The following is a 12,984-nucleotide window of genomic DNA, read 5'->3' on the forward strand; positions in this document are numbered from 1 at the left end:
CTTATAAATGAACTTATATATGAGTGTAAGGTGAAAAACTGCACAGTCACCTCTGCTTTTGTCGGTTTTCCGCTTTTTTCAAAGACAACCTCTTCCTATGCTTCGAAAAGCAAAGAGGAGTCTATACAATAGCACAACTTCACATGCTGTAGCTTAGTTCATGGATTGAAGGCTTGGCATGCCCCAGTGGCATGATGCACTGTCACTGCCAGTACTGTAATTGGCTTCTTCCTGACATCCTTTATGTCTTGCTGTTTGTCATTTAAATGCTAAAACAGTGTCTTTCTTCACTGGCTTTCATTTAACCTCCATGTTTGTCAATGTCCACTGGGCTCATGTGTCCTGAAGGCAAAACAGTCGCTACCAGCCTACCAGCTGCTGAAGGGCTTTGTCACAGTGAAGTTTTACTCCACCGAAGATCATTATTGTAGCACTGTTAACATAATCAGTGGGGCTATAATAAGCTTTACTGCAAGTTCTCTTGATCATGCCACTTGAGAGCATTGCTGTTACACACGTACAGTACATAACGTACACTATGTCGTTAACCTCGAGACAAGCCCCATGCAGAAGTAATAATGGATGCAGCAACTGTGAGGTTTAACCAGCCTTTAGATTCCCTTTGTCTCCTTTTTAAAAAAAATTTTTTTTAAATCTTAAGATGATGTTGTTAAAGGACTGTACAGCAGGAGTGAGCCAGTCCTACCACATCCTGATTTATTTACATTTCTGGGTTGGTCAAAGCAGACCAACGAGGGAGAGGCAGGGTTTGCCTCTAAGCAAAGCACAGCAATGCAAACGGCAAATCACATCCGAGACACTCCAAAAAGCCTTAGCAACACTTTCTAAATGTGTGAACCTTACTGGTGGATGTAGCGTTTATGGCAATGTGGGTGGATGATATGCTGAAGTATTGCTTTATCAAGGCCAGCACAATAGTTAGCTCTAGAGTTGGAAAGGGAGGGGAATGGGTGATAGAGGAGATGAACAGCCAAAGGAGCATGAGTAATGTTACTGTCTATTCTGTATAAACTTAACACCTGCACAGGGTCAGAGAGAGAGTTACTGTGACTGAAACAGTGCAGTTGCAGATAATGCAGTTGATTGCACTGGTGTGATAACAAAAAGCATGGTGAATGAATCATGATGGCTGAACAGAGTATTGAAAAGAACACGTCGTGGGGTCACACAACTGGCAGTTTATAGATTTAGGATCATGTATGAAAAATGAGAACAAGGGAATTGTTGGATTAACATCCGTGACTTCTTTCCTAAGACTTATCCATCTCTGTCTAGCTCTTTGTGTTTTTTTTTGTCTTCTGTCATTGTAAAGTACACTCAGGGTTACAAACTTCATTCGGTAGTTATACAGGCTAACACAACAATAAATACATAAAAACAATTGAATTGTATGTCTTTTTACGTCTGTTCACATTTTAATTGCACTTGTTAGATGCACTTGAAAAGTAGTATTCTCCAAATGTCTGGAGTCACTCTGTCTGACTGGCGGCTATAGTGGTAAACTAAGCAAATCATAAGGGATGAACAGACACAGACAAGAAGACACACATTGTTCAAAGGTCTGTACTGTAGCTGCTAAGGTCATGGTCAGCTCAGCTATTTGTCCAACACCTTTCAGTGTTATGTATATACTAACTGGTAATGTCCTAGTCCTTTCAACAGGGGACCAATACAGAACTAACACAGGTGCGGTCTGAACCGACAGAAAGACTCTCAGGAAGTGGTTTAACCACTATAACCACTATGTCAGTCAGTAATAGCACATTATGTTTCAAAATTTGAGAACTGGGTAGTATAGATGTAATTGTTTGGCATTGTTCTAAGGACATTTGAGCTTTCTATTTTAGTAATCGGTAGTAAATTACGACTACCTAATCTTAGTTTGGATCGAAATGCACAATTTAATACTATGTGGGTGAGTGTTCAGAATCATGCTTCCATATTTCCATTTCCATACAATATTTATGCACATTTTGAATATTCGCTGAAGAAATCCTGGATGATTATCTTGCATCAACACCAAAGTTTGCATTTTACATTGTCAGATATCATAGACTTAAGATGGGTTTTATAAGCTGAGCCTTTTAAGTGTCAAATTTGTTTTGCATTTGTCCGTGCTGGCAGCTATGTCTTCAGAGAGAATGTGCCTGTCTATATTATGCCAGTTCTCAGCAAAGGGGGCACACATTGTGACTTTGTGTCAGTACCTCATCCAACCAGACTTCAAAAGAACTGAACTATCGCTGTAAAACCCCTCACTTTAGTCCATATGCTTGGCTACTGTGAATGGTAACCTGATTCTATGTGTTTCTAAAGGACTGAGGTCTCTATCTTTTGGGATGTCAGAAGTGTCCTTGGCAGTTTTTGTGTAGTAATCATGCATATGTGCACTGACTCAAACTCCAGAAAACAAAGTGAAAGTACAAAGAATAAGGACAGAAAAGGGAAAGAATGACAGAAGAGGCTGGAGGAAAAGAGGACTTAACTCAGGAGGAATAAAGGAGAGAGGGAGAGTGACAGATGGCAGGCAGTAGATTATTAGTGCTCCCTTGCTGTTTTCTGCTCCTTTGAGAGCATCAACCATGCCACTTTCATAAAAACTACACCCTCATTCTGTTTCTCCTCATCCATCATTCAGGACCTCTTCCACAAAGCCATTACTAATGTTATTTTTTTAATTAAAATTTTCCTAAAAGCTATTCTCGTATTGCCTTGGTTTTAACCGCGCTCTGGTGAAATTGTATTTTCTGGACTATCAAAGCTGCCTCTCTCTTTCCAAAATCAGCCATCACTTCCTGATTCCTGTTGCATGAGGGTATGATTGTGTCTGTGTGTTACTGGGCAGGAAGTGTGTGTAGAGAGACTGGAATTTCTCTCCTCCTTTTCCTGCTCTAACTTCATCATGTGAGTCAGTCTGATTGACTGATGACAGACGGATAATCACGATGGTAGCAGGTGTTCAATCAGTACAGCTGTAATGAAGCGATGATCTGATTCAGAGCAACATGTGAATGGGGTTGTGCCTTATTATATTGTTCTTGATAATACCGGTATAAAAATGTGATTTTATAAAAATGTGTCATAATGATATAAACGGTGGTGTGTTGCTGGTGGAAAGTGGAGTTCACTACAGCACAAGCATGGTTGAGAGTCAAACCAGCTCTCAGGACACAGGAGTGGCTGGTCTGCTGCTGCCTTGTTTGGTAATTTTGTGCTTACTTTGGTTAATTTAAAGGAAGGATGTTAAAGGTCACAGTGTAACACAATTAATCTTACTGCAGTGTCCCCACAATTTCCTGTTGGAAAAGGCTGTCTAATAACAACATATAGTGCCGAAATGGCTGAAAGAAGAGGAAAGGATTATTGTTTTTATTTTGGTAACTAACAGTACACAAACGGGTCAAGCAAAAAGCTTAGAGTAACAGCTATGACATGCATCCATGGAACCCCATACGCCTCATCAAATATTTTTAAAATATTACGTATATTGATATTGCAAATTTGGAATATATGAAATAAATGTAATACTATTCTGCCTACTACTAAATGTGTATTTGTTTCCACTAAAACAATCATTCTCGTGTTTTCCTAGTTTTTGCTATTTTTTAGCCTAATTCTGATTATTTGGTTAATTCAAATATTAAATAACGTCCGTTTAAGCAATAAGCTCACTTTTTTTTTATTTAAGATGAGTTTGGCTGACAGGAGCTTTAAAGGATAATCTATTAGCAGCATCATCTACTTGCTGGCAATGACACTTAACATGACATTTTGTTATTGTAGTAAACCAAACAAATTTATAAACTTTGACACGGAATGTTTAACCCTTGCACTTAACAAAACCTTGACTTCTTCCTCCACCTGCACAAAACAGGTTTAAATGCAACAGCAGCTCAGTTTTCACACATGTGCATGATTCAACAAGAACTGAAGTGTGATGTAACAGACATTGCAAAATAAGCATGGTTGACTGAAATGCCTTTGTAAATCTTTGGGACTGTGGAATTGGCAAGCAATCAATCAATCTGACTTAATGTATACAGCGCTTTTCATACACGTGTAAAATGTAGCACAACGTGCCTTTCACAAAGGTATTAAAAGAAAAATTTGCATTTACAATAAAAATCCTTAGATGCTGAACCTTAAGTACTTAATGAATCCTGACATTGTTTTCCACAGAAAGTTGAATTTGCAATTATTTGTTTTTTTTATGTCACGCCCACTGAACTCAGCCATACTAATGGTGAACAATATTCTGATGACATGTTTAAGTTCAACCTCACAAGGCTGGTAGCCTGGCTGTAGATTCTATTATAGCTCTATAATAGCAACTGGGGAGCATGGCTCTCGTGTGGGTGTATCTAAATCCACTTTTGCTTGTTTAATGGTAGACGACATGGTTGCTGTACCAGTCATTCTTAGTCATTCATGGGTGTATTTTTGCTGTTGCATGCAACAAAACAATTAGTGCCAGATGCATTTACCATTGCAGTTATCATAGCAGATATCCTACGATTATAATCTCTCCACTAGACAGTCTTTTCTGAGCTCACAGGGACATGAGAGCTGCTATGTTCATTGATAAGTTTGCGTTGCTTGAGTTAACATGAAGGAAGGATTTCAAACACTAAGGTTTGAACTTGATGTAGGGAGTAGTGGATCTACTGTATGTGCCACAATATAAACATGCTCATTTCCTCCATGGATTTTGTTGCAATGAGTGAGCAGTTTACAAAGCAACACAAATGTATTATTTTATCCATTGCAGACGTCATCCTGCATAGATTTTATTTCGTGAGGTTTTGTTAAGTAACTTAAGAAAATCTGTTTTTGCTTGTGTCCTGGCAGCTGTGTTTAAAACGTGCACAAGCACGTCTGTCTAATGCAAGTTCTATATGCAAAGGGTCAGCAGGGGTCAGCCACAGCTCAGGCAGGGCTGACGATGTGTTAGCACCTAATAAAATAAAATACACTTTAAAACAAACAGAATTATCCTTTTAAGATGTGAAATTAACATTACTTTGCTAGTCAAAAACGTAATCACTTCCACTGCCTTAAAATAGACATGTGCCAAGAATAAGCTTGACCACACCTCATTTCAAAATCCAACACGCCCATGGAAACTCAGATGGGTGGAAGTGTATTTGCAATTAAAACAAGTTGGGCGCTGGATGTAAAAAAAAAAAAATGACAACAGTCTCAGGGACACTTAATTGCAGGTTTTGCCAGGTGTAACTGGCTGTGACATCACCCATCAGAAACTGCCATTTTGAAGCCTCCAGAATCATGATTTGGCCAGTGCCATGTTGAGGTTTTTTAACCAGAAGTTCAGAGGCGTCGCCTGCAAGTAGGCTCCTATTGGATCGATACCAACTGTCAATCACACTGATGTCCACTCCTGCGTCATACTGTTTTGTCTATTTTAGAATTAGAGAGCAAAGCTTTAAGGATAAATATGAATGCAACAACTGCAGAGGATACTTGGGCAGCTGTGTAAAGAACTGGTAACACCAGAACATTTCAGGTCATTGGTCAGCACACTGATGCAGCCTGTTCCTGAGCCAACTTTGACTCAACACTGAACTGAACAGAGAAATTGACTGGACAGTGAGTGTAAGGTTTGACAGACAAGCCTGTGTAGTAGGTAGTGCACTGATCTCTGGCCACTACAGAGCCAGTGTGGATGATATTGGAACAAGTCCCGGTGGTTTAAAAGGGTTGAGACGTAGCCAGAGCACAGAGAACAGGAAGAGCCCTGTTTGACTCTGCTGACAGACCACATCTCTCTCTCTCTCTCCCTCCCCCCCCCCCCCCCTCTCTCTCTCTCTCTTTCTCTCTCTCTCTCTCTCTCTCTCAGCTGCAGTACTGACTGACTGGCCTGTGACTGTGTGTTTTGCAGATGGCTGCGAGCAGTAGCTGAGATCACCACCAGGAGTTTCCCCTCTGTCTTTCTCTACCACCTGCAAATATGAATGGTAAGACTATGTGTCTATGTGTCAAGACTTCAAGTGAGTGTGCATGAGAGAGAGGGGGAGAGAAAGGGGGTGGGTGTGTAAAGGAGGGCGGCATACCACAAGTGTTTATCTGTGTGAAGAGAGAGTTGTGTGTGTTTTTGGCTCAAAAAACAGCTAAAGCAAAAATTGTGCTTGTTCTGGAGTAATCCCCTTAAATGTGTGTTGCTTATGTAAACGGTTTTATTTACTAATCTGTCTCATATTTGTGTGTGATGACTTAATTCTCTCTGAACATCCCTCTCTTGAACTGCTTACTTTCAGTCCTACTTCTCCTGCATTTGTGTTCAATGTATTTTTCCATATTTTGACAGCAGCTTTGTTTGTAGTGTCAGCTGTGGGACCGAAGCCCTATTCAGCTATTCAGACCGTTCAGTGTGTCTGCTGATCTGACTGTAGAGTAAACACTGATATGTCACCAGCCTTCCATGGGTAAACAGTAGTGAAAGTGTTAGCTCCCCTGTCCGAACACAGTGAGTTTAATAACCACTTTGTCAATATCAGTGCATTTCTATCTGTTCTACCTGCCACTGATGCTCACTTTGGTACTCTCTCTTACTTCAATAACATCAACATAGTATTGATAGAGCAATAAGACATTGTCCTGACTTGTGACATTCAGTTATGTTTTTAACTTGTCTGACTGTACTTGTATTTGTTACCTCTTTAGGACCTTTTTTTTTGGCATTAACACTGACCTTGTCAGGGCCTGTGAATTTATGGCTTTGTGAGGACCAAAAGGCTTTTTCTGGGTTAAGACTTGATTTTAGGGTTAGGGTCAGAATTGTGTTTTGATTAGGGTTAGGCATTTATTGTGATGATTAAAGTTAAAGTTAGGGTTAGGGGCTAGGGAATGTATTAAGTCTATAAGGGTCCTCACTTCGAAAACTACGCAAACATGTGTGTATACAAGAAGAGAGGTCTTGAATGTGTCTTCTAGATGGAATTGTGTCAACTGTAAAATAACCTTGTCAATGTAGTATGATCAGATCTCCAAATGCATTCTGGACACAATGTGGGAGTGCTCACATCTGAATGCTTTCAATCAGATCACTCAGGATGATTGTCATGGCCGATTTCCACATCTAATGCATCAGATTTGTCCTTACTTGTGTCTTTTTCCCTCTAGGTGGTCAGAGTATTTGGGCAGTCACTCCAGAGGAGAGGAACAAACATGATCAGAAGTTTGACACCCTTTCCCCATCAATGGGCTATGTCTCAGGTACACGCATATAAACACATATCATCACTGTTGGTACATCGTGCTCAATGTGTGTCCCATCACCTCATTTACATTGCATATTTTTCATCTACTTAGTGTTAATACCAAGGAAATTGTGTGAGAATTGCGCATGTGCATGTGTGTGCGCATGCCCATTCAATTTTGTATCCACCACAACTGTTTTCCTCACACCTCTTTCTCCTCTTTCTGTAGGGGAACAGGCGAAGAAGTTTTTCCTCCAGTCAGGGCTGCCTCCCTCAGTTTTGGCTGAGATATGGTGAGAAACACAAGGCATCACATATGCACACATACTACTATTTATTGAATGGTGGGTAAAGTGGAAGTATTTACTGAAATCTTTACCTGAATGGCTTAGAACTAGGGTAGGCAAGATTATTTTGGGGATATTATTGATTAATAATATATTATGGCACAATTTAATTATTTAAGTTAAATTGTTTCGAGGAAATCTGGCATGTGGCAGGAGATTTTGACCAATCATAGGGCAGTACAGAGAGAGAGCTCTCTCCTAATGGTTGTTCAAACAAGCAGCTGCATCAACACGTCGCTTCAGGCCGCTATTTTAGAATGTGTGACCAAATATGCTGCAAATCAACCTGAAAAAGGAACAAAAGTCTCCAATGCAAGTGCAATACATATGTTAATGTGGGTGGAGCTTTCTAGAGATGATGAGATTGCCTCATCTATCTGCTATGTGTCTGCTAAGTGAATATCTGGTGGGAGAGGCTCAGGACTGATATCCTCATCTCAAAATGTTATACATTGATATTTAACCACCTGGATAAGAGACTATCTTAATAATGATCCTGCTTTGTGCAGCCTTAACCCTTGTCTGTCTACTCTCTGTCTCCCAGGACATTGGCTGATATGAATAAAGATGGGAAGATGGACAGACTGGAGTTTTCCATAGCTATGAAGCTCATTAAGCTAAAACTCCAGGGAACACCACTCCCCTCAGCTCTGCCAATCATCTTGAAACAGCCACCTGTGCCTGTTCACAGCCTCATTAACCCAACCTCAACCATGACAAGCTCGCCCTATGGTATAGAAGAGCTCATGATAATGTTTTTTCTGAACTATCCACACTGACAAAATGTGTTTTTGGCTGTAAATGTGTATACAAAAGGTATCATTTTTGGATTTTACCCACTTGATATTTTGATATTCATTGCCATGTTATCTACAGCCCAATTAATACTCCATCTGACATATTTAGGAAGAAGAAAAGTGTCGCTCAGCACTTTATTTTCATGTCACCCACCTGTTGAACAGTGTTGGATTTTGTTGCATAACAGAATCAGACCAAAACACTTTCTTTAACGATTTATATCTAAAAGTTGCACAAATATAGACACAAATAAACAACGTAACTAAAGGATATACCGCTCAGGATGGAACAAGGACGAGTGACAAATATTGAAAACGCTGAGCGACAAAGTATAAGTGTGTCTTAATGGATGTATTGTGTGCGTGTCTCTCCCAGGTATTGGTTCTGTGCCTAGCATGTCTATGATGTCTGGGACAAACTTCTCCATGTTGACCCCTATCTCCATGGCAACCCCTGGACTCTCACCAATGACAGGCCCCACCACTTTGGTTCCTGTAGCCTCAGGTCTGAGCCCTCTACTAGTCTCCACCGCCAGGCCCCTGATGCCCACTATGGGAAACCCTTCACTGGCAAACGGCACCATAGGATTTCTGCAACCCATCCCAGCTGGTACACGTAGTTCTCATTTGTATTTGTTTCTTTTCTGCTTCATATCTGTCGCTGCTATCAAAGAAATCCTTCTAAATACAATAATCTGCCAAAGTCTGCTCTTTTTCTATTTATAGTATATAAACTATGTATGAGAAATCAACTAAGAATATTATCCAATATAGAGTATAATAATAGTATACAGTATACTGTATAATATTCTAGCAGATGGGGTTGGGTAGATGGCCAACAGTCACAATTTTGATGCTGCACCCTATCTCTTCTACAAACACAAAATTTGTCTTTGCTGTAATGTAAATATAAATTTGTCATTGTATGTTGATCTGCTCTGCTTCTTTTCAGCACCAGGGACAGAGCATTTACATATGCTAACAGCCTGAATTGATGCAAAGCGAATCTGTGACACACAAACAAATTTCTCTCTTAAAGCTCCAGCCTTTTTTTCTTTTTTCTTTTTTTTACCTTTTTTCCAGATGACAAGCAAAGTACACATCATACAGTTATTTTGTAACATCAAATGGTAAATAATGAAAAAAGGTGTCCTAGTACAGATCATGCATTATAATCCCTCACAATGTTTTACTAAAAGTCAAGTAGACATTGCCCAACCCCAGCAGCAAAGTGCAAATGATGAAATATTGCCAGGTGTCTTTGTCTCATTTCCAAACAAACAGCCTCCTTGGCCTTACCCCTTGGTAAAATGTGTTAATGTTGAGAGGAAAACATGTCACCTTTGTGGATAGGTTTTTACACAGGTTTTAAGTTTTGTTTGAGTATTACTCTTTTTCAGTCTTTCTCTCTCTTTGTCCACTTACCTCTCTCCTATAGGAATGTCCTTATCTCCGGCTTCATCATTGCTGGACCTGGGATCTAGCAGGTAAAACACATACACCTGGAGGAACACTGCATCCTGGTTTCACAATTTTAATCTTCCTGCTGTCTCTTTGAATACACAATAATGTTGCTGACTTTTGTTGTTTTTGTATTTGTTTTGTCACCGTTTTTATTGAAGCTCTGCCTCCTCATCCCCCTCTATGATGTCACCCATGGTTGGTGTTCCCAGCGACTGGGCTGTGCCACATGCCTCCAGACTGAAATACAGACAGCTGTTCAATGGCCTGGATAAACAGATGACTGGATACCTCACTGGTACATTGTGTGTGTGTGTGTGTGTGTGTGCTGTATAGATTATAGAAAAACGCTTGGAATGCAGGTGTGGATGTTCATGAACTACTCACTAATGAGTTCATAACATAGCCTCCCTCTGTTTGTTTCAAGCTTTAGTAAACTCAAAGGTAGTCAAGTCTACCTGCACCGGCTGTGGGTGTGTTGAGACACATCTGCAGTTTCCTAACATACACAAAACAGGTTTGCGCTATTCTTATTAGGGCCCTGCGTTGACCTCCATTCATTTGGACAGACTAAAAAAAAAGCTTTATCCATAAACTGTTCATGCTTCACCTTAACCTAACCACAATTGAAATTGTTAGCCCTAAATTGGCTCATTTTGACCAGGTCTTAGTCTCCATGACGACTAGTCTTATTAATGTCAGTGTTTATACCAGAAAATAGGTTCCAAACCCACAGCCAGGTATGCACTGCATTTTTGTTCTCATACTGAGTGCCTTGCTGGACCTGTTTTTTTTCTATACATACATACTGTACATAACTTGCTGTTGTGAAAGAACTTCACATATAGATTTTGCCAGTTATACATTGTACTTACACATTACATTTTGCAGATAAGATACTGTAATTAGCAGTAAGAGCAGCTGCTGTGCCTTCACCAAAAAACAATTGTAGTTTGTCTTTACTGTAATAAATGTTTGGAAGTTTGGTATTTTTGTGTATGTTTATGGCAGCCATGTTTTCAGTGAGGGTGAGGGTCTGTGTCGGGCTGGTTCCGGTGACGACAGTCACCATAGGACATATCTATAAGTCAACACTCACTATGTGTCGGTACCTCATACAGCCACTATTTGCTTAATTGTTTAAAAAATGTTCTTGTGTCCCACTCAACATCCATGTAACATACCAGACGTTACACACTCTGCACTCACCCACACATCCGTGCTTTACATGTGTTCTGACCTCTGTCTCTTTTTGTGACCAGGCCAGCAGGTGAGAGGTGCCATGGCCGCCACAATGCTGACTCAGACACAGCTGGCCTCAATCTGGTGGGTGTGTGTGTGTGTGCGTGTGTACTTGTGTACTTGTACTTAATTCAAACCTGTCTTTGTGAGGACATTTTGACCTTGTGAGGACATTTGGTCTGGTTCTTACAACCTTAAAGGGCTCTTTTAGGGTTAGGACTTGGTTTTAGGTTTGAGTTAGGTTAAGGGTTAGTGTTAGGCATCCAGTGGTGGTGGTTAAGGTTAGGGTAAGGGGCTAGGGAATGTATTATGTATTTGAATGCCCTCACTGAGAATGCTGTACAATAATGTGTGTGTTTATGTGTGTAGGTCTCTGAACATTACACTGTAACATGAAAAAAGGTTTTATGCAAATACATCTTAGAGACATCACATCGCCATATCTTGTGGTTTAATTTGTGTAACTTCTTTTAAACCTTCTTCAGGACTTTAGCAGATGTGGATAAGGATGGTAAGCTGAAAGCTGAGGAGTTCATTCTGGCAATGCATTTGGTTGACTTGGCGAAGAGTGGGCTGCCACTGCCACTAACACTGCCAAGTGAGCTGGTACCACCCTCACTAAGGTATGTGCACACATGTGCCTCAACTTCACAACAAAAAATTAAATGTGAAACAGGGACTTTTCGCATTTGAATAACGAATAATGTGTGCATTCATTGTTTTAACTGTTGCAGGGGTGCCGTCAATGGATCCAGCTCTTCTCTCTATGCATCTCTGACTGATGACTTTGACGTTGAACCTCCACAGAAAACCAGGACTAACCGTCAGTACTCACATTCACACACTAACAAAGAGAGAGTTGTCTTGTTTAACTGCAGGCACTACATTAAAAGTCTCCTTCCTGTTATCCTATCATCTACATTAGAAAGAATGAGAGTGCCCATGCCAGCCCTGAGATCATTGGGACAGACCAGGCTCAGACGAATACTTCAGAGCTATATATAGTACTGTGCAAAATGAGATTTGTTGTTTTAGCAATGCTATAATGACTAACGTGTAACATTTTTGGAACACACCTAGAAAACACATGTCTGCAGTTTTTAAAATACATTTTTCAGAAAAACAGCAGCTTTTACAGCTTTTGTCCTACTATTTCATGATGAGAAATATCTGCGTGAAGAAGGTCTATTATACCAGTCAAGACTCACTGAATTGAACTGAACACACCTAACAAGTATTTTAAACAATCCTGTCACTTGTAAAAACTTTTGGCCTGTTCTTTTTGTTTTTAGTGTCGTTTGAGGACAAATTCAAAGCCAATCTGGAGCGAGGTAACGCAGAACTGGAGAAAAGACGACTGGCGTTGAAGGAGGCGGAGAAGAGGGAGCTGGAGCGGCGTGCACAAAAGGCGAGAGAGGAGCGAGAACAGAGAGAGAGGGAGGCCCGAGAGGCCGAGGAGAGGAGGAGGAAAGAAGAGGAGAGGAGGCTAGAGCGACAGCGGGAGCTCGAGAGGCAGAAGGAAGAAGAGCGACAGAGAGAGATAGAGAGAAAAGAGGTGGGTGACAATTTTACACTGAATGAATACTGTAAATATCTCCTCCTTATATTGTAGACATGTTTTACATGTGCATGCATATGCTGTATTTACTTGTGCTGGTTTATTCCAGGCTGCACAGCGGGAGCTTGAGCGCCAGAGGAAGGAGGAGTGGGAGAGGAGGAGACGAGGAGAGCTCCAGATAAAGAAGGAGCAGGAGCGGGATGATATCGTCCAACTGAAAGCTAAGAAGAGGAGTCTGGAGATGGAACTGGAGGCCGTGGTGAGTGTTGAAAGACATTTTGTCCATTCATCCTCTCATTTCTTTCATCATTAATGTCATCTTAAGTCTCTCTTTCTGTCTC

General features: G+C 40.6%; 1 protein-coding gene across 3 annotated transcripts in view; it reads left to right on the top strand.

Moving 5' to 3' along the window:
* The window catches only part of itsn2b (intersectin 2b), a 32,212-nt gene that overhangs the window by 2,247 nt on the left and 16,981 nt on the right, over positions 1 to 12,984 (top strand). For 2 of the 3 annotated variants that reach the window (XM_058629796.1, XM_058629794.1), the window contains exons 2-13: positions 5,921 to 5,996; positions 7,162 to 7,254; positions 7,468 to 7,531; positions 8,130 to 8,317; positions 8,759 to 8,992; positions 9,821 to 9,869; positions 10,005 to 10,141; positions 11,106 to 11,169; positions 11,571 to 11,708; positions 11,820 to 11,908; positions 12,378 to 12,640; positions 12,753 to 12,902. In XM_058629796.1, coding sequence (XP_058485779.1) covers positions 5,990 to 5,996; positions 7,162 to 7,254; positions 7,468 to 7,531; positions 8,130 to 8,317; positions 8,759 to 8,992; positions 9,821 to 9,869; positions 10,005 to 10,141; positions 11,106 to 11,169; positions 11,571 to 11,708; positions 11,820 to 11,908; positions 12,378 to 12,640; positions 12,753 to 12,902 — 1,476 coding nt within the window. In that variant the 5' untranslated portion in view covers positions 5,921 to 5,989. Of the gene's footprint in view, positions 1 to 5,878; positions 5,997 to 7,161; positions 7,255 to 7,467; positions 7,532 to 8,129; positions 8,318 to 8,758; positions 8,993 to 9,820; positions 9,870 to 10,004; positions 10,142 to 11,105; positions 11,170 to 11,570; positions 11,709 to 11,819; positions 11,909 to 12,377; positions 12,641 to 12,752; positions 12,903 to 12,984 lie in introns of all 3 variants that reach the window. The other variant, XM_058629795.1, reaches the window with a different exon arrangement.

The sequence above is a fragment of the Solea solea genome, chromosome 5, assembly GCF_958295425.1.
Source record: "Solea solea chromosome 5, fSolSol10.1, whole genome shotgun sequence".
In the NCBI taxonomy this organism is placed as follows: domain Eukaryota; kingdom Metazoa; phylum Chordata; class Actinopteri; order Pleuronectiformes; family Soleidae; genus Solea; species Solea solea.